The 26,485-nt window shown below is 35.2% G+C and overlaps 1 protein-coding gene and 2 pseudogenes across 2 annotated transcripts; 1 reads left to right on the top strand and 2 right to left on the bottom strand.

Moving 5' to 3' along the window:
• Positions 1-1,591: 1,591 nt before the first annotated feature.
• LOC114724234 (PTI1-like tyrosine-protein kinase At3g15890) lies at positions 1,592-22,003 on the bottom strand. 2 transcript variants are annotated; one of them, XM_028910553.1, is made up of 5 exons: positions 21,993-22,003; positions 4,081-4,419; positions 3,594-3,741; positions 2,743-3,005; positions 1,592-2,398 (listed from the first exon to the last, which is right to left on the bottom strand). In XM_028910553.1, the coding sequence occupies exons 2-5, from the start codon at positions 4,128-4,130 to the stop codon at positions 1,753-1,755; spliced, it is 1,107 nt and encodes a 368-aa protein (XP_028766386.1). In that variant the 5' UTR covers positions 4,131-4,419; positions 21,993-22,003; the 3' UTR covers positions 1,592-1,752. The 2 variants fall into 2 exon arrangements, with proteins under 2 accessions (XP_028766386.1, XP_028766384.1); XM_028910551.1 differs by lacking the exon at positions 21,993-22,003 and having other exon boundaries at positions 4,081-4,491.
• On the bottom strand, positions 15,121-17,822 carry LOC114724236 (PTI1-like tyrosine-protein kinase At3g15890; annotated as a pseudogene).
• Positions 19,096-25,735, top strand: LOC114724235 (SNF1-related protein kinase regulatory subunit gamma-like PV42a; annotated as a pseudogene).
• The last annotated feature ends 750 nt before the right edge of the window (positions 25,736-26,485 follow it).

Genomic DNA, 26,485 nt, shown 5'->3' with positions numbered 1-26,485 from the left:
AACCATTTGAAAACGAAGGCTCCTTTCCTGGGAAGAAAATTTCTTAACGATCACCCTACAATACCACACGTGTCCTGACATTTAGAAGGAACAAATTGGCGTGCGTGGTCCCATAAAATGGGGCGGTTGTTAGTTCCCCATGTGGGCCATACATTATGCCAACTCAAACCATCCCAAAGTTGTACTACATCACAGTCCATAAAAAACAGATTGGCCCAATTCGAAGCCACGGCTCACATCGGCTCTGGCTACAGCGATTTGTTAGAGCAACCACTGGGAGTGGAAACATACTAAACCCTTATCACTTATCAAGGGGTCTGCAGCCTTGCCTGCATAAAGCGTGATCTAGTCTATTTAGTAAATAGATCAGGCTTATATTCAAACCTATTTCTAGGTTTATTTAAACAAACAGGTTAGGCCTATTTTCATAAGGCCTAGTCTGCAAAGCCTACAGACCTAGTCTATTTAGTTTTTTTTTTATTAAATTTGTGTTATTATATATTATATAATATAAATCAATTTTATAAATCATTTATAAAATTACAAATTTTAGTTTGACCCTAAGTCTTATATCATAACATTCCTATATAAGATCAACCCACTTTCACCTATCAATCATTCACCTCTTCTTCTCTTTTTTTTCCGATCGCTCAATATAGCAATGTTAGCTCACTTCCTCTCCCTTGATTTTTGTTGTTTGCTACAATTGTTGTAAGTTTATTTTAGTGATGCCTAAATGAAATATTTTAATCTCAGTGGAAAGAGTGTGCCCATTTTATGTAAGAAAACAAAACAAAGTAAAATCCAAGTTTACATGCCAGTTATTGTGCTTGATTAATTTTAGAAAATGTATTTATTAGTCAATAGATGGTTGGTTTTTCTTATTTTTACTTGATTCGACAACTGTTGTCACTATGTATTCTTTCTTTTTCTTACTGCACTCTTATATTGCAAGTGAAAATAAATTCTAGACTTTTAAGACATAACATAAGCTTTTAAATAAGTTTAAAGAGTTATATATAAACTAGGAAGTATAGATTTTAAAATCAATTTAAAAGCCTACATTTCAAGTGGGCCTTTAAACAAGCTTTAGGCCTTATCATGTTCTTTAAAGGCTTAGACTTAGGCCTAAAAAAAAAGCCTACATGCAGGCTCAGGCTTAAAATGCTGAGACCTACTTAGATAAAACTTAGCCCAACCTAGTTTATTTCTACCCTGGTAGCCACAAAGAAAATAGGGCTCAATGAACAGTACTCAAAATACTCTTTAATGATATATTGATTGACCTGAATCCTGCTGCTAGCCAACTTTTCGTCCTAATGTGCCTCCTCTCTCCCTTTACTGCATTGCGTCTCATTCATTCGTGCAGGTGACAACTGCATGTGGGGCAGCAGATAGGCTACAAATGGGAAAGTACAGGAGAAAAGCCGAATGCTTGTTTAATATAGGTGTTTTCAAAGGTAAAGATCTTGAAACTTATATTTTAATATAAATTATGGTCCCCTGTTTCACATAAAGTGTTTCAAAACATCCAAATACAAAATCATGTCAAGGGGAAAAAAAACAAAAAAAACTGCACAAATATCAGTTACTCAAAACATGACAAAACCAGCATGCACTCAAACTTCCAACATGAATAAACTCATGCTTCCTTTTTGGATCGCGATAACAATAAACTGCAAGTTGAGAGAGCTTTACAATATGTATAAATACAATACAAAATGTTCATGGTTTAAGCTATTTTTGCCAAGACTATAGCCCACTACTCTCTTTTATCTCAAACGTTGATTCCTTCTCTTCTGAGATGAAGTCTGAACTATCTTCAGCAACTGATGCCCCATCATTGTCTTCTAAAGCTGGAGGGTTTCTGAACAATTCATTCTTTTCTAAATCAGATAACTTATCCTTATACTCTCCTTTTAGCAGATCTACCACCTCAAGCATGGTGGGTCTTTTCTCAGGCTGTCTTTGAGCACAGACAAGCGCCACAAGAATCATCCTTTTTAGTTCTTCCTTAACATAGTTACCCTTTAGCTTTGGATCTGCAAGGTCACTATATCTCCTCTCAATAACCAATGGTAGTGCCCAATCAGCTATCGATCGCTTCATTGAAGTACTTAGTTTTTCAATTGGTTTCTTGCCACTCGCAAGTTCTAACAAGAGAATCCCAAAACTGTAGACATCACAACTCTCAGATGCCTTACCGAGCATGGCATATTCCGGCGCGAGGTAGCCAAGGGTTCCCTTAACTCTTGTCGTCACATGGGTTGCCCCATCAGGAATCAGCTTTGCGAAACCAAAATCAGCAACCTGAGGATGGAAATCTGCATCCAACAACACATTGCTTGATTTGATATCCCTGTGGATTATGTGGGGTGTTGCTTGGTGGTGAAGATATCTGAATGAAAACAAAATGTTGTCGAATTAATAAACTGACCAGAACAGAAGATAAGCTGTGAAGCACAAATAATTGAGAAGGTTATCAGACACACTTTAAAACTCTAAATTGTATTTTAAAATCATAATACCTCCAGTTTTAAATATAAGTCAAAATGCCTACCTCATATATATTAAGAAAGTTGCTTGAAGTTAGGTTTGGTGTTCCAAAGCAAAAAAATTTCCAAGTTTTGTACGGTACAACTTCAGAAAATGACTTATATTTAGGATCCAAAATAGTATATGTTATTGTGTTGCTGTGTATCTGTGTCAGAATCTGCGCTCTTTAGGTCAAGGAACACTTACGCAATTCCCTCGGCCGACCCAATAGCGATATTCATGCGCCTGTCCCAATTAAGAAGGCAATCTGAAGAGTGCTGTCTATGAAGATGGGAGAGTAGGCTCAAATTTGGCATATAATCGTACACAATTAGTCTTTCTTGCCCTTCAGCACAATAGCCACGTAGACTAAGAAGATTCTTGTGTCTTACTCTGGCCAATATCTCAACTTCGGCAGCAAATTCCATATCTGCTTTGTTGCTCCAAGCTTTTAATCTTTTCACTGCAATCTGCAGATGTACGCGGATTATATAAGGGTATATAGTGATAAGAAGAAGCTCCAAAGAGAATTCTGAAACAGGAGAGAATTAACAAAAATATGCCATTCTATTATCTACGTATCCCAAAATAGCTTCATTATCACAGGTACCAGAGAAATTAAAAGCATTAGCAACTTGTGATCTTATTTTGTTGGGACAGATACCACATTATGACCTTATCCAACAACTCTAAAGATCTGTCCTCCGGGGAATAGAAGCAACAGTTATTCTTTTGTGGGATAAAAGCACTAATCATCCAAGTCCAATATTAGAACAAGCAAATCATTTTGGTTCACCAACAGATATTGATATAAGACAGCCCAACTGAAAGTCACAGAAAAAACATAGCATGGATCTGCATTTTTCCAAAATAGACATCTCTTAGCAGAAGAAAAGAACATCTATGACAGAAAGCAACTGGATCGGTAAGTATACTTCTGTGGAAAACAAATTACCACAACTAGTCACATTTAGGATAATGAGATAGAGCACAACCATAAACTAAAGCTGATTTTATAGCATGCAACAAAGAATTGAAGAGAAAGTATTTAATCTCACTTGTGATCCATCCCAAAGCTGGCCCCAGTATACACTGCCAAATCCCCCTTCTCCAAGCTTGTTATCGTAGTTAAAATTGTTTGTTGCTGAGTGTAGTTCCTTCAAAGAAAAGACTCTCCATGCAGGCACTTTCTTACCTCGTGCTTTTCTGCACAAAGGAGACTACTCTGAATTGCCCATTGAAGAGACACACAACAGTACATTTAAGTTTGAATCTTCACAATAAAACGTTTTTAGGTTTCAAGGTAAAGAAATACTCTAAACAGTTCAGCGATTGAATACTTAGAAAAGCGCTTTAAATTATATCTCTCTATTATATCTTGTACCGCCCAAACCAACCCTCAATTTATTTTTCTTACTCAGACCAATTAGCTCATACCAGAAATCTTATAGAAGCCCAGAATTTGAAACCCTCTTTAATTCTCATTTTCCACCAAAATCAAGAAGTAAAAGAAACGCAGAAACATGAACAGTTAGCTTAGCTTACCGATCTGAACCCTTTGCACAGAAAAATATTGGGCAACAAGCCATACCCATCCCAACTTCTCCTATTTCTCTGCCTCTGTATCTCTAGCTTCTCAAGTCAGCCCCACCTAGGAAGCAAAGTTTAAGCTTTCACTTGACCCACAAAACAAAACCTTGATCTTAACGTTCCTCCAGTTCAAGAGTTGATTCTTTTCCCGTATTCTCTCTGCCTGGAACGCTTCACAGCAAAAGATGACAAAGAGTCAAGGACGATGTGCCAAACATGAGGATTCAAGAGAGACTGAAGGAAAGGTTTTGCGGGAAAAAGAGGATAACGTCATGCTACGGCGAAAGTTGTGTTCTGACTTCTGGAAAAGCCAGCAAGAGGTTTGAACACGTATTGCTTGGTTTTGGGGATGCATTGAGGAGATACACAAGCCAAGTCTAAATGTCTAATTAATCATTCCTTGATTTGGCAGGATGAAGTACGGGCGCGGTATCCAATTTCAGTGGGGTCCATTTTTTTGTTTTCAAGCAGATATAGGGGCAAAATATAAAATTCAAAAACTCTATGCGCCGTTGCCCCCGGGCACCTAAAATAATGGCCTCCTTTTGGCAGTTATGACTTGTAATTATTAATTAAAATTGCAAAGCTCCTGAGAAAAGATTCTTTTAGGATAAATTATATTTTAGTTTGGTACATCAGTCATTTTTAATTTCATTTTAAAATTCTTAAAAGTTTGTTGATCAATTTTGTTTTTTTTCCCCTTATTTCTTAATATGTTGCGTAAGTTGTTTTTCTATTTTTCTGCCCAACAATGATTTGCTTACTTGAAAACTCGATCTGCTAGATTAAACTGTTTGAAATGACCAAATAATATGAAGTGAAATAATTTATTACTGATAGGAATGATGTTACATTTTAGGCAGAAATATGATAAGAAGAAACATATATTGTAAATATTACCAACAGGGTTGGGTCTAACAGAATGGGCTAGTCTCTCACAACGTGGTGAACCAAGATTCAAATCCCTGCTGGGAGAGTTGCCCACATTTAATGTCCGATAGTATCTTGAATAGGTTTGCCTCCAATAAAAAGATACTTATGTTAGAAAAAAATATTGTAAATATTTCGATGATGACCAAATCAAATGATTTAAACCAAAATAAAAAAAAACCTTAAATTGACATATTAAAATCATATCACTTGATAATATCAAAATGCATTTTTTTAATTTTTATAAAGATTAATTAAATACTAAATTAGAAGGAGTGATAAAATTAAAATGTCACTTACTTATGAAAAATCAAAATATAAAATGAGTTAAGGTGCATCCAACACCCCCAAGTATTTTGTCAGGTGCACCTAATGGCCTAAAGTAATTTATGGTGCAATTTTGCCCTCAAAGTAATTAAAATGGTGCACCGGTATCCCATGCTAACAGATCTGTTACTTTGACCGTTAAATTGATGGGTCAGCACAAGTTTGACCAAAACAATCTGACGTGGCATGTCTAATAAGCAGGTGATGTGAAATTTTTTTGGGGTTAAGGTACATCCAGCACCCCCAAGTATTTTTCCAGGTGCACCCAGTGGCCTAAAGTAATTTATGATGCAATTTTGCCCTCAAAGTAATTAAAATGGTGCACCGATATCCTATGCTAACAGATCTGTTACTTTGACTGTGAAATTGATAAGTCAGTACAAGTTTGACTAAAATAATCTGACCTGACATGTCTAACAAGCATGTCTAACAGCACAAGTTCTGTTCATCTTGTTAAATTAATTCACCGATGCTTGTCGCAGGGGATGCGGTTGATACAAGATCCAAGAAATTTCAATGATGGTAGGAGAGAAATCCAAGGTGAATCTTGAAATTAGGATATGCCCATTGAAACTTTCTTGGTTGCATTATAAATCTAGTTATTCTTTGAACGCATCCTTTGGATTCCCACGCCAACCCTAAATATTACGTTTTTGGTCTTTAATATAGGATCTAATTTTTAAGTTGGATTTAATCCTAAATATAAGACATATTTTTTATATTTATATGTCACTTTTCTTATAATTAACTAACTTATCTAACTTTCTTAATATAATCAAATTAATTAAACGGGTCTCATCTTAAGAACTGGAAGAGTATATCATAAGTTATCAGGAAACTGAATTAGCAAATGAATCAGTTGAAATGACGATTCAAAAAAAAGTGGTCCAAATCGGGATTAATTCACACGTTCATTTAGAAGCTACACATCATCCCACTAAAACAGAGCTATTAAGACACAAATCTAGTCATTATTATTATTTTATTTTTAAACCCAAAATAATGATGTTTCAAGTTTAATGAGAGAAGAAAAAAAATACTCCCCTTCCTTTCAAAATGTAAGATTTATTTTGGAGTCTTATATTTAATACTAAAAAGAGTATATAAAATCAAATTGAAGTAGTTCATTCAAAACTGTTGACCAAATACCAACAAGAATTGTAATAGTTGGTAAGAAATCAATTTATGATCCACCATATCACAAGTTCAAATCCTGCTATCAAATTGAGAACCTTATTAATAGACAATTTATAAGTATATTTATAAATGTTTTTTGAATATGAAAGTATGTCCTAGTCTTGATAAATCCCTTAGAGCCAACCCAGTTAAATTTTTTAGGGCAAAAAAGACCAAATTCAATTAAAGGAACAGCCCACTGCTTCACTAATTTGACTAACTTAAGCACTGAATAAAGTTACAAGGTGGATCCAACTTGAAATTTGCAAAGTTTGGCGCCCCATGTTGACTCGATGTTACGAGTTCAGATTGTTTCTTTTTTTTTTCCCATTAAAAAAACATACATTATCTTCTTAGTTTTCACATTAAATATTGCCCTCTACTTGCTGCCTATTTTGATAATGTCAACAATTAGATTATAAATATTTTGACTTTTTTTTACAACCCACATACTCATCATAATCTCTACCGATCATTTAAACTCGCAACCGACCATTCAAAAAAGTTTTAAAGAAAGCATTTAAAGTCAGCAAGATTACAAGGTCCGATAAAATCATTTTGAATCTGGAAAAAATTACTAATATTTGACGTCAGCGTACCAATTAATATATTAAATGAAATAACTGATTATTTTGACATTGATCCCTATGTTATATTCTTTAATACTAAATATAAAACGTGATTTATAATATAAATTACACTATAAAATAAGTATTATATTTAGAATTAAAAAAATAATAAAATAAAATCAATTATTACTGTGGAATTCTTCCAGATTCACTGGCACCTCGGCACCACGTTTTCGCCTTTCAACGTATTAAATTTTAAAATAATAAATAGGTTATGCTTTTGTAATAATTTTGATCACGCTTGTAATAATTTTGACATCTGAAAATCATCAAAATCACCTATTTGTTATTTTAAAATTTAATAAGTATTTTTTTATTTTCTTATAAAAATAAATTGATGTATAGATATATGATATTTTCAAGTTAGAATCTCAAGAAGTGTACTTGTTAGAAGGATTTTAATTTTTATGCTCTCGGCTTAATAGAGATTAGTTTCAAGTTCAAAGTGACCTAAGATACTCTAAATTATACAAAATATATATATGATTTTTTATTGATATTATTCTACTGTCAAAATAAAATATTGCAATTAATTTGCCAGCAATCTTTTTAAAACTGCTATTGTTAAATTAATTTTTTGCAGCCTAATTGTCATTATTCTGCTTTTTAAGCAAAATGCTATGAACAGTAATTAATATTATCAAGAGACCATATAATAAAAATTATTTACTCAAATACTACCTTCAAAATCATTATTAGAAGGAACAATTTTTAAAATAACACAGAACTCGATTTTGCAAAGAACGAGCTCTGCGTCATTCAATTTTTTTAAAAATTTCTGTAATGCCTGCCACCTATTTCCTACGCCAAAACCCCCAAAATTCTCCAAGCCTTCTCCGAGCCGACACACACACGTCTCCCAAGTTCACCCGCTATTAACATTTTAGATACTTGTTATATATAGTATGATGGACTCAAAAATTAGAACAAAATAAAACAGGTAATGATTTAAAAATGAGTTAAGTATCATCCACCACTTTGAATTATTTTTCGGATAACATTAAATGTTCTAAACTAATTTTTAATGCATTCAATACTATGAAAGAAAATATATTTTGTATTAAAAATTGATTAAGTAGTATCCAACACTTAAAATATTTTTTTAATAATACTTAGTATTTTAAATTAATTTTTAATGTATTTGACACCATAATATATATTGTAATATAAAATGTAATGGTGTCAAATATAAAATATAGGCTAAAGTATATTTTAATTTTTAAACTTTATATAACGTTTTATATTGGTCCATTAACTTTAAAAAGTAAAATTTTAATCATCTAATCCTAAAACTGTTAATAAAAAATGATAATATTGAGTTCTTGAATGCTGATGAAATATTACTAAATGCTAACATATTAAGTTTAATATTTAAAACAACCATGAATGTTACAAAAAATCATTATTTAAGATTAACAATTTTGAAATTAAAGGACTAAAAATATACTTTTTAAAGTTAAGGGATCAAAATAAAACTTTGTGTAAAGTTAAAGGAATGAAAGTATACTTTAGCCTAAAATATATTATAAGAGCTAAATGATCAATTTGGAAATATTAAAAAAATTAGTTAAATTGGTTATGTATAATATATGTCTATCTGCTTCTCTAATATATTATTTTTAATCATATATATGAGAACTACTCTTTAATAAAAACCCTTTAATGAATGCTACTTAATATATTTTAAGATAAAGTTAGTTTAGAGTATTTAGTGTTATCTGAAAAATAATTGGGAATGGTGGGTGATACTTAACTCATTTTTGAATTATTACCTATTTTATTTTGTCTTAGTTCTCACATCCATCATGCTGTATATAACAAGTATCTTAAGGGTGTGTTTGGTTGGAGGGGAGGGGAGGGGAGGGGAGGGAAAATGAGCCCCTCCCCTCATTTGGTTAAAAATTTTGGAGGGGAGGGGAGCTAAAATGTCCCCTCCCCTCCCCTCCCCTCCCCCATTTTGGCTCCCCTCCAAATTGGGGGTTTTTGGAGGGGAGCCAAAATTTTGGACCATTATGCCCTTATGGTTTTTTTAATATTCCACTTCTACCCATAAAATATATTATTATAATATTTATTTCAAATAAAAAATATATTATCCTAAGTAAAAAAATAAAAAATATATACATTATTATAATTAAAAATATATTATAAAAATTATTTATAAATAAAAAATTATTTGTTTTTTATAAATATATTATTTATTAAATATATTTTAAAGTTGGAAAAAAAGATAGCCTAAAGAAAATAAAATTTCATTTTTCTTAGAGCATATAAAATTTGTTAATTTGATTATTTTAAATATATTATTATATTAATTAGAATAAAAAATTACTATACCAATTTTTAATACACATATTAACATGATAAGACTGAATTTTTATTAATTATATAATTTAAATTAAGATGTAAATTAATTTATATAATATATCAATAAAAAACATAAACTAATATGTGAGGGTAAAATGGTAAATTGATTATTACTATCCCTCCCCTCCCCTCCCCTCCTTGAACCAAACAAGGGATCATTAAATACCCTCTCCTCCCTTCTTTTTAATCAAACCAAACAAGGTGAGGATAAAACCCTCCCTCCCCTCCCCTACCCTCCCTCCCCTCAAACCAAACACACCCTAAATGTTCATAGTTGGTGAATTTGGGAGACATCGTGTGTGGCAGCGGCCATTTGAGGGAAGGAAGAGTGGGGCTAGGCTTGGAAGATTTTTTTTTTTTTTGGGGTGTCTAGTATACTCCTACCATTAGGAGTAATAATACCGGCCAATCCCAAATTAGGTTTAGACGGTACGAGTTACAAATGTCTTGTGTAAAAGCCAACCCTAATCTGTCATGGTGAGTTGAAGGGTTGACGCAAACTATTATTTTTTTATTCTTTTAAACATTTTTCTTATATAATATAAAAAAATATAATGAAATTTTTATCTTTTTTTTAAATGCTTGATTAAAAACATCAAATAAATAAATAATATAGTTTAATTTTTTAGATAGAATATAAAATATAATAATATACATATAATAATTAATAAAATTTAAAAAATACTAAAAAATAAAATGTGGGTTAGCCCGCCAATGACAGGTTGTAAGTTAAACAATACAGGTTGAAAAATGTTGTTTACTGACAGGTTGATTTTTAACCAACAATAATCTATCATTTTTTATAGGTTGGTAGGTTAGACACACGAGTCGAACTTATATTATCAGCTCTACCTGCCACTTTTTTATTAAAATAATTTTTTTAAAAACTGAATGACGCATCCCATGTTATTTCAAAATCATTCCTCTTTAGAATGATTTTGAGTGTAGTATTTAAATAAATAATTTTTGTTGTATAGTATCTTGATAATATTAATTTCTGTTCATAGCTTTTTGGTTAAAAAGCTGTCATTTGTCCTCTAATTTTTCACTCACCCTAAAATGTTCGTAATTTCTTCCATTTATCTTTTTTTTTTTCCCAATAACATCCATATATGTCATCTCTTGCACAACGATTACAACATGATCCATTAGTTCACAACTCATTGCCATGCGTCCCTTCCTTCCTTCCTTTCTTTTTAAATATGATTATTTGATATCTAATTAATTTTCTTTGCTTAAAAAAAGATATCTAATTAATTTTCTCCTATGTTTTTTATTTATAAAGTTTCAAACTTATTCCCGTAACGACAGTTGATGTCCCGCTTCTATTCCTTGCACGTTGTAACGCTATCTTATATTTATTCATAATAAATCTACTGATTTTCTAGACAACCTATAATTATATCGCAAGAATAAATCATATAAAACATGCTACTATTTTATGTTTAACTTAATTCATAAAATAATATTGCCATGTCAGAACCGGACCCATCCTTTTTAATAATTGAAAACAATGGTTTAAAAATTAAAAGGTAGCAGTTTAATTTGGCATTTTTATCAATATACTATGAATAGTAAAAAAATTTCCCAAATATTATAGGGTGAAAAATATTTACCCATATCCTACATTTTTAAAAAAGGTGTTCACGGCTTGAACAACTTTGATACTAACGCCTATTTTTTTAAAATGAAAAATGGAACTCGTTCCGGACTCTGCCATCTCCATATTCAGCAAAAATTATAGCTAATCGCCCACTTCATCAGCCTCTCCCGGCTGCCGCAGCCATCCACATATATATATATATGCCTTTTGAGTTTCGGGAAAATTATAATTAATGACCCCATCCTTCAATAACTTCCTCCTCAAATTTTCCTGTCCTTTACATTTGCTCCCAATTCCCAAATAGAAGAGATGTAAGTAGATTTTGTAGGAATACTACTTTTTATCCCAATAATTAAATTTATAAAAAAAATTAATAAATATAAAATATTTATATGTATGATCCATTATATCCAGAATTTACATATATTTAGCTATAAAATATACTCTTGATTTTAATATTACTCAGTTGTTCTTCTTAATATTGTGGCAATTGAGTTTTTCTTCTTAATAATATTCTTGACTTTAATATTACTGAGTTTTTCTTCTTAATAATACTCCTGATTTTAATATTACTGACGCATGCTTTATAACTAAAAACGCTGTTCAATTTAGAACAATTTAGAATTAGCCTGATCATAATTAATATGTAAATTTAAAACAATAATCAGTAATATTGAAATAAAAAGGCATTAATTTATAAGTAAATGAAACATTCATATATATCATGACACATAATTTAATAAAACGGAGTTATTAATACACAAATGTAATTTGACGGACTGTTATTTTAAAAAAAAACTCAAAATAACGTCATTTGAAATTTAAGAAAAAAAATAAAATTCACCTCGACGAGTTCGTCCAAAACTTTTACCTGTCCTGATCAAGAATTTTGCTCATCAGGTCAAACCAAACCACCTGAATTGAGTTCTAATACTATCATCTTTTCGTACTACCTATGGTTTGGTTCCCCATATGAAAGATAGTAATAAGCAATATTGTCATTTAATTTATGAGTAAAATACATTAACTATCCTTCTATTTTATTTAAATTACAGAAACCTCTCTTCTATTTTGAAAGCATATATAAGCTTCCCTTCAAATTAAAATATATGTTACACAAACCTTCTTTATATTTTTAAAATTCAATTTCCATCTATCCAACCATTAGTTGATCGTTAAGTTTGACTTTTAAATTTTTATTTTGACCAAAATATCCCTCTTTAACATAAATATTATTTAAACATTTATATTTATAAAAAAATTATTTTTGATACAACAAAAAATAATTATAATACATGTATTTTCAAAATTTTTAATATGTTATAAAATTTTTAATTTCAATTATATTATAGAATTATATAATTTTAATTCCTCATGAAATATTAAAACTTAAGTTTTTTTTTAAATGCTAGAAAATATTTTGATTGCTTATTTTCTTATCACATAATATAAATTATACAAGTTTGGAAACTTATATAAATCATTTAAATTTATGTTTGTATTAACTAAATTACTTAATTTTTTGGCCCAATATGATAAAAACATTAAACAAACAACAATTTTTAAAAATAAAAAAAATTAAGGTAAAAGAGAAAATCTTAAATTCTTTAATATAGTTTTAACCCAGATTTTGGGATTTAGTATTATGAAAGGTAATTTAGCAAATAGAAAGTATTTCAAGATAAATTTGAATTAAAAAAATATTTTTTTTGAAATATTCCTAACGGAGTTAACAGTTTGAATTTGAATTTATGTTTTCAAAATAGAAGAAAGGTATGTATAATTAAGACAAAAAAAAAAGTTAGAGTATTTTACTCTTATTTTAAACTAATTTAGTTATTTTAAGTATTTTATTAAATCACCTTATAAAAAGAACCGGAAGAAGTATCTCGACCGGTTCCCATGAAGAGACAAAAGTCTTTGGGCATAATAGTAGATTTTTTTCTTACTAATTGACAAGTGATTTTGTCTTTCTCGTCTTCGATAATTTTAAAATACTCCACAAATGGGATGGCCTTATCAATCAATCAAATGAGTCATCCATTGATTTCGGACGGGACTGACAAAACCAATATTCTTCCATATCTTCATAATAACAAATTAAAAAAAAATGTCATTGTTGGTTGGAAAAAATCTTGCGCATGGTCTGGGTTAAGAATTTTAGGATTAGTTTATACGCCAATCACTGCCCCGTTTGGTAGCATGGAATTGGGCCTGGAGAAGTGGAAGTGAAAGTGGAACTCTGCTTTTGACTCGTTTGGTGTCATGGAACTCAGTTCCTCATGGAACCCAGTTCCATCAAAAATGATGGAAGTGGGTTCCATCATCCCCCCCAAGGAACTGAGTTCCAGCTCCTCGGAACTGGGGGTCTTCCCATTTTATCCTTTGGCTCCATGGCAACCTTGATCCTCCCCCATCAACGGCGGCGACATTCCTCCACCATCAACGGCGGCGACATTCCTCCACCATCAACGGCGGCGACGCTCCTCCACCTGCGCCGATCCTCACTACACCATCGATAGGATCGTCTGAGGAGAGAAGGGGGGCAAGAAGGAACGAAGGCAGGTGACCCATGAGAATAACCTCCCACACTCCAGACCACAGCTTTGTTCGACGGCGACCTTGACAACTTCCTTCACAGAGAAAACCAGGCGCATTGTCGACAACCAAAAGAGGGATGTTTGACGACGGTGAGAAGATAAACGATTGAGAGCAAGAGGTGGTTATGGGCTTCGATGGAATTTTTTTTCTGCGATTTTCAACTTGCTTTTTCAAAAAATCCATCATCTTTGCTGGTCTGGTTTGTGTTTTTCAGTGATAGTAGCTCTTGGAATCATTAGCTTCAAGCCACGAATTTTATGGCCACCATTGATGGCAGCGAAGCTTTGTGGGTGGTGGGAAGAAAGAGTGTTCGGCTAATGGAGTGATGGGTTTACAGTTTTTTCCTTTTTTTTTAGTTTAGGGGTATTTTGGTCTTTTTACATTGAAAATATATAAATTAATGCAACAATTCCACCAACATACCAAATACACTTTAAAACCCACTTCCATTTCCAGTTCCACTTCCACTTCCATTTCCAGTTCGACTTCCATTTCCATCAGAAACTTTTCCATTGTACCAAACGGGATGCAAGTTCTTCGCTCAAAACTCTTCAATTGCCTATTTACCTATTTCCTTGACTTCTTGGAGTTGGACCCAATAATATATTTACAAAAAAATTTGTTAAAAACTATGCTAGTAGACAATAAGCTATTTGAAATGCTTTTAATAAAAATGGAATCTAAATGAGGCTGTAAATAGGAATGGGAATATAAATACTTTTGATAGAACGATATGAAATTATGCTTTGGTTATATTAGAATTCTTGTTATTACTTTTCAATTAATAAAAAAGAACTTTTTGTATTTGAAAACAAAAATAGTAATTAAAATGTTCTTCTTAATATGTAAAGTATTCATCTTTCATTATTCTGTAAAAATATTTGTAAGGGTGTTTTGGTCCTTTTATTCATAATTCTAGGAAGTTTGAATCTGGGTAAATAGAATAATGAACAAAATAGTCAATCCAACATGTTTTCCTTTCCTTTCCTTGAGTAATCATTCCCTCAAACGGTCAAACCAAACAAGCCCTGAGAGCTAATAGATTGTGATGACAATCATGCTTAAGTCAAGCGTTCAAACATTTTCCAAAAATCAAATTATAACAGCAAAAAATGAAAATATTAGCAGGTTTTGATTAGATATAGACACAAATAGAGTAATAATCTCGCTTACCAGATAGCCAAAATAGCTCACAGAATAGCCGGTAATTTTTGTATCTTTCATCACTCTCGACCTCTTGATTAATGAGAACAATTAGCTTGAGAACAATTTGTTGTAAACTTCTGATTAAGTAATGAAGTGCCATTTCTTTTTTGGCCAAAAAATGAAGTGCCATTTCATTAAAAAAAAAAAACATGTTGGCACCAATCATTCTTGGGATTTGATTTGGGCCTCATCTCAGAGTTTTGAAAGACGCCGTATGATAGTGGGCCAAGAGTTGGGCTCAATTAGATTGAGCCCATTATTCTCTTTAATCTCAAATACCCTCTTCTCTTCAACAAATTTGTTTTCTAAAAGCTGGACGGTTTCTGAACAATTCATTCTTTTTCAATTGAGAAAACTTATCTTTAAATTCTCCCTTAAGCAGGTCTACCACCTCAAGCATGGTGGGTCTCTCCTCAAGCTGACTTTGAGCACATACAACTCCAACAAGAATCAGTCTTTCAAGTTCTTCCTTCACAAATTTTCCCTTTAGTTTTGAATCTGCAAGCTCACGAAACTTTTTATCACAAGCCAAGGGAAATTCCCATTCAGATACTGATACGGCACTTGGTCTTTTAATTGGTCTCTTGCCGCTAGCAAGTTCCAGCAAGAGAATTCCAAAGTCACAGACATCCCAACTCTCTAATGCCTTCCCAAACAAGGTATATTCTCGCATGAGGTCCCTGACAATTCCCTTAATTTTGATACTCTCATGGGTTTCCCCAATTAACTTAGCAAATTCAAATCCTGAAATCCGAGCCTCAAAATCTGCATCCAGTAGCACATTGCTTGCTTTGATACCTCTATGGATTACTCGTGGGGTTGCTTGGTGGTGAAGATATCTGAAAGAAAACAAAAGGTCACAAAGGGGTTAGCTAAACATGATGTAAAACTTAATGTTCTTATATATGTTGTTGTGTGATTCAATATCTATGATATTATCTGTGTTTTTCAGATGAAGGAAATCAAGGCTAAAACTTACGCGATGCCCTCGGATAACCCAATTGCGATGTTCATCCTTTTGTCCCAGTCAAGAATTCAGGGTGCTGTATATGAAGATGAGAGAAGAGGCTCCAATTTGGCATATAGTCAAATACAATTGGCCTTTCTTGGCCCTCAGCACAATATCCTCTTACACCAACAGTATTCTTGTGTTGTACTCTGGCCAATATTTCAACTTCAACAGAAAATTACTTGTTGCTCCAAACTTTCAATCTCTTAACTGCAATCTGTAGAAGTACATGGATTTACAGAACAATGAACTATTTTAGGTTCACCTCCAAATCACGATAAGAAAATTTAACGTATATATTCATATGTGGAAGAGTACCTTTTACATATCGCCACAATCTTGGCCCATACAAAGATTTCACCCTCAGATTTTCAATCAACGAAGATATATAAAAATTTGCAAAAGATGCTTCAACATCAAGCCACAAATATTAACAGGCCTCTTCAACTCAGCAAGTTTTTCAATGCATTTGCTACATGGATCTTCATAAGTTAAGGCAAAACAAGGTAATATTGTCATTGATCTAGAGGAGAAGTAATCTTAATACAATCTAAAGTGCAAAATCGATATATATTTCATCCAAGTAGCTTTTTTTAGTTCCAACTAACTTATAAGGCTTCTTAACATTATTTCAAACATGCACATAGTTCAGAGAGTTAGCTTGCACACTAAGCCCTACATAAACGCAAGCAAAATCATGGGCTTGGACCTAAGCCCAACCACTGCAACATAAAATCTTAACAATTCTAAAGTAACTGAAAATTTATATCTCCCTATTTCATTGAGCTTTTGATCAATCTGTCGTGCAAAAGCATTCCAAATTCCTATGTTCCATGCATTTTCAGCAGAATAAATAACTGCTTTGGACTGTTCCTTGAGTGTCCTAGACCATCCCAATAATGGTAAAGAATAAAGATAGTGGCCAACTCAAACTCCAAGTCAAGACATTATGAGGATCTACCAGTGAGAGTAGACCTATGATTTAGCAGAAGCAAATGATACTTATGGCAGAAAGCAGTGATATCTGCAGTAAGTATAATTAATCACCACAAGTCCACGACTTCTTACTGAAGATATGTAATCACTTTACAATTAGGAAGATTAAAAGGAAGCAGAAACTGAAGCTGATTTGATTTCATGCGACAAAAACAAACAGAAGAGAAAAGTTATCATCTCACTTGTGATCCATCCCGAAGCTGGCCCCAGTAGACGCTGCCAAATTCTGCTTCTTCAAGCTTGTTATCATAGTTAAAGTTATTTGTTGCAGAGAGCAATTCTTTCAAAGAGAAGACCCTCCATATAGGTACTTCCTTCCCTTGTTCTTTTCTGCATGATGGAGAATCAAATATGAATTAACCTTGGAATTACAAACAGTAACATATGTGTTTAAATCTGAAAAATGTAATTTAGGACGCCCTTAGGCTTCAGATAGAACAAATATTAACAACTGTTCAGCAATTCTGTACTTTGCCTCCTAGCTTTACCCAGCAAACTAATGATCAATAGATTTTTCTTGCTCGTACCAGGAAATCCAAACGCGGAAATCAAACCATCTCCAATTCTCATTTTGCACCTAAAACACAAGATAGTGCCTGAAAGCCACTTTTCACAAGTGTCTGACGCAAATCCAAAAATGATTGAGTAAAAGGCAGCAACCATGCAATTTTTTTTTTCTTTTCAATTTTTCCTCTTAACTAACTTACCGATCCAGACCCTTTGCACAGAAAAATATTGGGCAAAAAGCCATGCCACCACCAGTCACTCTCAGCTTCTCCTATTTCTCTCAATCGATCCTAGGGAGCGAGAAAAATTTAAACTTTTAATTGAACCACAAAACAGAACCGGATTCTTTAAGTTCCTCCAATCCAAAAGTTGATTCTTTCACCGCATTCTTTCTTGCGTAGTGCGTTCCATCGTGGAGGAAGACAGGGACGATTGTCCATTTGCCAAAACGAGAATTCGATGCGATTCGAGAGTGACCAAACTCCAAAGGCATGTTACATTAAGTGAAAGAAAAATATTAATTGTCAAAGGTATTAAAGAAAAAAGAGCTAGAATGACTACTTTTTATCAGCATGGATATCATGGTCTTTTCACATCGTATTTATACGTGAGGGCATTTTTGGAAACGAACCGACCAAAATCGATCTCGTCCTTATTTTTTTCTAGTTTGATCGCACAATATTCTCTATGAGAGTAATCCCAGCGAAACCTATAATGAGTCAATATATGAAGGCAAAGTTAGATCTAGTAAAAGAGACTAGTCGTTAACAATAAACAAACCAAATTTTAGATTCTTGTTGAGAAAGATGCCTACATTTTAGTTCCTAATAATGCCTCAAATATGATTGGTTTCAATAGGAGAATATTTGCTTTTTAATAATACTTTTAGTATTTGATATAAAACCCAGTTGTGGGGAGAGTAATAAAGTTACTAAATTATTTAGTTATAACATATGTTACATGATTTCTTTAAATATTATGTAAATAATTATACTCCTCCGGTCCTAAATGTAAGACCTTTATATTAGAGTGTATAAGGGTCTTACATTTAGGACCGTAGGAGTATTATTTATCAATTTATTAGTGAGGCAAATTAATTTAGATAAAAATAATAAATATAAATACTTTAAAGTAATTTAGTAATTTTTTTAATCTCTCCTCTCATCAACTCCGGTTTACATTAAGGGCCAGAGGTAGTAATAAAATGGGCCAGTACCAAAGACCCGGAAACATTACATTGGGCCATGAAAAGCCCATCAAGCTACACGCTAACCGTGATCACACTTGGATGTCATTGTCCTCATGAACTGCAAGCTTCATTCCATCCATTTGAACCAAACCCAATAAGATGTTGAGCCAGCCTGAATCTTGTCCCAAATTGAACGTTAATTGATGTCTTGACGTGTCATCATTGGTACGTGGCAAGCCTATATCGCGCCATGTAATACCTCAAACCTTTGCATAAACGACACGTTGTGCCGACCATAACACAAGAAGAAGCAGCTCCTTCCCGTATCTTTATACAACTACATAAAATTTCCCGCTGGTAAATTTGAGGAAGCCCACAGATAATAAAAAGAACGAAAGGCAAGGTTAGAGCAAAGGAAAATTGAGAAAAGATGCAGGACAAGAAGATGCAACGAGCTGAAAGCATAATGTTTAGAGAAAGGAAAGTGAGAGAATTAATGGTGGACAAGAAGAGGCTAGTGGAGGTGCCGTACACGGCGTCGCTGGCTCACACTATGAACGCACTGGTAGCGAACAAGGTGGTGGCGGTGCCGGTGGCTGCCCCTCCGGGTCAGTGGATCGGTGCCGGAGGGTCTATGATCGTGGAGTCCGATAAGCAAACCGGGGCTGTGCGAAAGCATTACATAGGGATGGTGACAATGCTGGATATTGTGGCACACATCGCCGGCGATGATGACGGCGGCCGTTTGTACGGTGGTGATGGCACAGAGGATCTTGATCAACGGATGTCCGTCCCCGTCTCCTCCATCATCGGGCACTGCTTCGAAGGGCTTAGCTTATGGACTCTCAATCCAAATACAAGGTTAGTTACAATCAGAAAACCCCTCTCTAATATACTAACTGCGTTTTGGCCAAAAAAAAATAGTTGCTGCTACTCCTAAGGTACTTTTAGAATCTAAAAATTATAGACGAATTAGTTATTTGTAATTAGTGCGTAGAAAATATAGATGATAATGTCTAATTGAATGCACATAGCAGATAAGAATCTCAGTAAATATGGGATTAATATAAGAGACCTTTAAAATGCACCTTATATTTAGGATTAGAAGATTCATCTATACATGATATTTATAGATTTTCGTGTACAACCTGTGAAGAATAGGATTAACAATTTTGTTATATTAACTGATTCTGTTATTTATTAGTGTCAAGTTGTTATTCATCATTCCCCTTGTATAAATACGTTTATCTCATTAATAGAAATCAAGTCATTCAGTTTTACCACATTCTGTTACATGGTATCACGAGCCTAACTTTTTCTCTCCCCTCTCTGTCGTTTTCCTATTTTCTTTTCTGAAACCCACCGACCCTCCCATGGCCTCAGACTCATCATCGTCTTCTTCTTTCCCTTCAATCGATTTACAGAGTCCCTACTTCATTCACCCTAGTGAAAACCCTGCCCTTGTTCTGGTTTCCCCTCCCCTTGATGGATCTAACTACCACAGCTGGGCTCGCGCAATGCGCATGGCATTGCTCTCCAAAAACAAGCTCGTGTTCGTTGACGGCTCCCTCACTCCACCGAAATCTGATGATCCTCTGTTTCATGCCTGGGACCGTTGCAACAACCTTGTTCAATGCTGGCTAATCAAGTCCATTTCTCCGACTATTGCCAAAAGCATCCTTTGGTTTGACAAAGCTTCGGATATCTGGAGCGACCTCCGATCGCGATACTCTCACTCCGATCTATTCCGCATCGCTGAACTACAGGAAGATATCTACGGTTTACGGCAAGGAAGTCTTAGTGTCAGCGAGTATTACACCCGTCTGAAGATCCTGTGGGATGAATTGGACAGTATTCGCCCCATCAAACCCTGTTCCTGCACTTCCGCCGATACTGCGCTCAATCACCGTGACCAAGATCGCATAATCAGATTTCTGAAAGGCCTCAACGATTCCTACGCCTCTATCAAATCTCAAATCATGTTGGTTGATCCCCTACCATCGATTAATCGAGTTTTCTCCCTTGTCATTCAACAAGAACGGGAACTCACTACTCCGCTTGATTCAAAGATCCTAATTGCTAAAGGACCGCCTCTGTCTTCTCGTCCTGCTCCGGTTGGCCCCAAACCTACTGCATCTGCCGCTAAACAGTGCAGCTACTGCGGTCGACCCCGTCACACTGAAGCAACATGCTACCGGAAACATGGTTTCCCTCCTGGCTACAAATTTCGTTCTCCTGCCACGGTAAACAGTATCATTACTCAAGACTCTGGTACAGTTCAAGAAACCCATACTGCTGCTTCTCTTCCTGTCTCTTCCCCTTCCACGGCTTCCATTTTACCTCATCTCACCTCTGAACATTACCAGCGTCTCCTCACTCTCCTCACACCTCAACAACCTTCGGCATCTGTTAACCATTTCACCGCTTCCGCCAAGTCGCCTAAAGGTACACTCAACTCTTCTTTGCATTCCATTCCCTGGATCATCGATTCGGGTGCCACTGATCATGTCTGTAGCAATCTTGATCTTTTTTCTTCATATCATTCCATTTCCCCCGTCTCTGTTAGTTTACCTACAGGAACCCAAGCCGTCTCCACCATATCTGGCACGGTTGTAATATCTTCTTCCCTTGTTCTCACCAATGTCCTTTTCCTTTCTAATTTTTCTTTTAATATTGTTTCTGTTTCTCGACTAACACTATCTCTTAATTGTTTCCTTACTTTCTTCTTTGATTCTTGCCAGATTCTCTCACTCAATCCTTTGGAGATGATTGGTTCAGCTAAAATCTTTGAAGGGCTTTACATTCTCCATGCAGATATGATTCCTTCACCTCATTCTCAAGTCCATACGGTCTCTTCTAATATAGTTTCTATTAACACTTCCAATTCTGATTCTACATTGTGGCATTTACGCTTAGGACACATATCAAATACCGCTCTTTCCACCTTACATAAGCTCTTTCCTGATATTCATTGTACTCCTTATAGCTTTCCCTGTGATGCTTGTCATTTTGCTAAGCAGAAACGATTATCATTTCCTGTAAGCACAAGTTCATCTAATAAAATCTTTGACTTGATTCACTGTGACATATGGGGCCCTTTTTCTGTTCCCTCTGTTCAAGGCTATCGTTATTTCCTTACCATAGTTGATGATTTTTCTCGTTACACCTGGATTTTTCTTATGCACTCAAAATCTGATACAAGAACTCATCTTAAAAATTTTCTGATCTTAGTTGAAAATCAATTTGCAACATCTGTTAAATTTGAGGTCTGACAATGGTCCTGAATTTGCTATGAAATCCTACTTTGATTCAAAAGGAATTATTCACCAAACCTCATGTGTTGAGACACCTCAACAAAATGGTTTGGTGGAAAGAAAGCACCAGCACATTTTAAATGTCACTCGTGCACTTTTATTTCAGTCTCACATTCCCCTTTCTTACTGGTCTTTTGCTATTATGCATGCCACTTTCATTATTAATAGACTACCATCTCCTGTCATACATAATACTACTCCCTTTCAACGTTTACATTCCACATCCCCATCCTATTCTGATTTAAAAGTATTTGGTTCTCTATGTTTTGCTTCTACTTTATCTCACAACCGGTCCAAATTTGCTCCTAGAGCCAAAAAATGTGTCTTCCTAGGCGTTCCTTCTGGTTCCAAAGCCTACATTTTACTAGACCTTCACACTAATCAAATCTTTCTTTCCAGAGATGTTGTGTTTCATGAACTTGTGTTCCCTTTTGCCAATATATCTTCTCCTCCTCTTGAACCATCCATCCAGTCCATACCATCCTTTCTCGATGATGACTCTCCTACCTCTCCTATCACTTCCACCCCTTTACTGCCAACTTCCTCAGCATCACAACCCCCTTCACCCACCCTTTTTCCTGACACTTCTATCTCTTCTTCTATTTCACCTTCTTCTGTTACCCCACCACAGCATGTTCGCCGCTCCTCTAGACCACATCATCCCCCCTCATATCTGCATGACTATCATTGTGCCCTACTTACTTCTACTGACCAATCATCAACAAATGGTATTTCTCGATATCCTTTATCTTCTGTTCTTTCTTATTCTTCACTTTCTCCTGTCTATAAGCACTTTGTTTGTACTGTCTCCTCCTTTTCTGACCCTAAAAATTACACTCAAGCCGTTAAACACTCAATTTGGAGAGAAGCTATGACAGCAGAAATAAATGCTCTTGAACTAAACCATACTTGGGTACTCACACACCTACCACCTGGCAAAAAGACTATTGGATGTAAATGGGTTTTTAAAACCAAGTTGAAAGCCAATGGTGAAGTTGATAGACATAAGGCTAGGTTAGTAGCCAAAGGATATACTCAAACCGAAGGACTTGATTATTTTGACACTTTTTCTCCTGTTGCAAAAATGACTACTCTTAGACTTCTTCTTTCCATCGCTGCCGCCAAAAATTGGCATCTACACCAACTTGATGTCAATAATGCCTTCCTCCATGGTGACCTTGAAGAAGAAGTTTATATGGACTTACCTCAAGGGTTTTCTGCTCCACAGCCTGACTTGGTGTGTAAGTTACAAAAGTCGCTTTATGGACTCAAGCAGGCTAGCCGCCAATGGTACTCCAAACTGTCTTCTGCTTTGCTGGCCTATGGTTATAAGCAATCTGCTTCCGATCACTCCCTTTTTTTTAAGGCTGCTTCTTCCTCTTTTACTGTCATTCTCATTTATGTTGATGATGTAGTTCTTGCTGGAGATGACCTAGCTGAAATAAATCATATTAAGCAGCAACTGGACCAGGCTTTCACCATCAAAGACCTTGGAGACCTTCGGTACTTCCTTGGCCTTGAGCTTGCCCGGTCAAAGGATGGTATCTTTCTCTCTCAACGCAAATTTGCTCTTGAATTACTAGAAGACACTGGTTATCTAGCCTGCAAACCTACCTCTACCCCAATGGACCCCCATCTTAAACTCTCCACCACCAAAGGCAACCTGCTTGCAAATCCTAAAACTTACCGACAGCTCATTGGTAGGTTGCAATACCTCACCACAACTCGGCCAGACCTCAGCTTTGCCACACAACAACTCAGTCAATTCATGGCAGCCCCTAGAGACATTCATTTGCAAGCTGCTCATAGAGTCCTTCGGTACATTAAATCTTCTCCTGGTGCTGGTTTGTTCTTGTCTTCTACCTCTGACCTCAGATTAAAGGCCTTCAGTGATTCTGATTGGGCCAGTTGCATTGATAGTCGACGCTCTGTTACTGGCTATGCAGTTTTCCTTGGTTCTTCTCTCATCTCTTGGAAAGCCAAGAAACAGGCCACCGTTTCCAAATCCTCCTCAGAAGCAGAATACAGAGCTTTAGCGTCTACAACATGTGAAGTCCAGTGGCTCTTGTACTTACTAAATGACTTTGATTTAAGACACCTTGATCCTGCATTTCTTTACTGTGACAACCAATCAGCTTTGCAGATTGCCGCCAATCCTACCTTTCATGAACGTACGAAGCACATTGAGTTGGATTGCCATCTAGTTCGAGAGAAAGTTCAATCTAAGGTTGTCCAGCTCTTTCCTGTTCGCTCAGCTGATCAATTGGCAGATGTCTTTACCAAACCTCTTCATCCTAGACCCTTTCATGAGCTTATCTCCAAGCTTGGCATGAAGAACATCCATGCTCAAGCTTGCGGGGGGGTGTGAAGAATAGGATTAACAATTTTGTTATATTAACTGATTCTGTTATTTATTAGTGTCAAGTTGTTATTCATCATTCCCCTTGTATAAATACGTTTATCTCATTAATAGAAATCAAGTCATTCAGTTTTACCACATTCTGTTACACAACCCGTCAGAATTTCAAATTTGATAAGTTTTCCTTTGGTATTGTGTCTAAGAATAGTGAAAAGTTTGTGCTTTGATCAGATCAGTGATATTGCTTATTTCAATAAGAAACGATTTGGGTTTAGCTAACCAGAACACGTAAAATTTTCAGCTATAACTTGCTGCCAAATAAATAAGATCACACTTCATCAGTCGATCGAGATCTAACTTTGTTGGGAAAATTCAAAGTGGTCTCACTTCTTTTAGACAAAATTGACTAACAACTAGGGGAAGGGCACTAGAAGCTTAGAAATAAGAATCACAATAAAGGGCAGTAGGTACATATCAGATTTGAGAATATATAACAGAAGATTACATTATGAATTGAAAGGACAAGAGGAGCTATTTCCTAGAAAGTACAATGTAATGTTTTATGTGTCACATGTTGTTTTAGAATTGACCTCAATTTTGAATTTGTAGCGTAATAGAAAGTATGGAAGTGCTGAGCAAAGGAGTGCATCGTGCGCTGGTGCCAATGGACAGCCAAATGGAGAACGTATCGCCCGTAGGAGTGAAACTAGTGGAATCTGCTTCCAGCTACAGAATGCTCACTCAGATGGACGTCCTTAGGTTCATGAAAGAACACTCTGCCGATTATGAGCTTCAGAGTGTTCTTTCACGCTCCGTTCACCAACTCGCCGCCATCAACCACGACGTCTACGCCATTACCGATCGCACCAAGCTCGTGGACGCCATTAAGTGCCTTAAAAAACCGCCATGCTAAACGCCGTCCCTATCGTCACATCCTCTGAGTCTGTCGACCAACAAGATCACAACCACCTTATTCACGTAAGTAAATTCTCTACATACATAATGAGTACGAGGTTAGCAGTGGGATTGAAGTTGTGGTGATATGGTTGTGGTGGTTGCAGGGGAGAGGGAGGAAGCTGATAGGGACATTCTCTGCGACTGATTTGAGGGGATGTTACGTGGCGACATTGAAGTCATGGTTGGGTACGAGTGCGCTTGCTTTCACTGAGGAGGTTGGGACGAGTCCACTCTACTCGCCCAGCAACAACGCTGGTGCCACGCGGACAAGGGAGCTGGTGACGTGTCAAGCTGAGTCACCACTGTCTGAAGTGATAGAGAAGGCAGTGGGTAAGCACGTGCACAGGGTGTGGGTGGTGGATGAGGATGGTTTGCTCGTGGGGCTTGTGTCTCTCACTGATGTTATTCGAGTAACAAGGCTTTCTCTCATATCAGATTGATCACATTATCATCACCATCATCTGGTGAGAGAGACACACACTCAACACACACAATGTAGGTGTTACATATATAATGAAGCACAACGTACGATAGAGTCTAGTATATGTACAAACATGTTTTGTGTGTTCTTATCATAACACTAATCCTATAAGCAATGGACCATTTTGTGCATACCTTCAACGGAATCACTGGGTGACCTATATGTATTGACCTGTATGTGGTTATATAGATTGATGAGAGATGGGTCGATCGACTTGTCACTCGATGATTAATTCATGCATGATTTAACATTGATTTAATATCTCCAAACACAAATAAACCCCCTAGTGTCGTCATAACAGAATTGGGAGCACACTGAACAATTCAAGTTCTGGATTTGGGATCAGACCTGCAAAAAAAAAAAAAAAACAAAACAAACAAAAAGGACGAGACTTCTTGACCAATGAAAGGTCTGTCATTTCTTTTCTTTTTCATAAAAATTTTAAGTGAGTTAGGTTTCGAAAGGCTTACAGTGAGATTCAAAGAACTTACAAAGATACTCATAAATCAACCCATCAATAAGTTTTTACATTGACAATATCATTCAAACTCACAATCTGAATTGATTTCTTATCAATTATCCTTCGGTTCTAAATATAAGACCGTTATACTTATAAGTATAACGGTCTTATATTTAGAACCGGATATTTAGAGCCGGAGGAGTAGATCATTTTGTTTGGTAAAAGTTCGCATGTCATTCAAAAGGAAAA

The sequence above is a fragment of the Neltuma alba genome, unplaced genomic scaffold (genome assembly GCF_004799145.2).
Source record: "Neltuma alba isolate B1F8T4 unplaced genomic scaffold, ASM479914v2 tig00012180_pilon, whole genome shotgun sequence".
Classification (NCBI taxonomy): Eukaryota; Viridiplantae; Streptophyta; class Magnoliopsida; order Fabales; family Fabaceae; genus Neltuma; species Neltuma alba.
The sequence above is the reverse complement of the archived record's forward strand: the minus strand, read 5'-3'. Positions and strand labels throughout refer to the sequence as shown.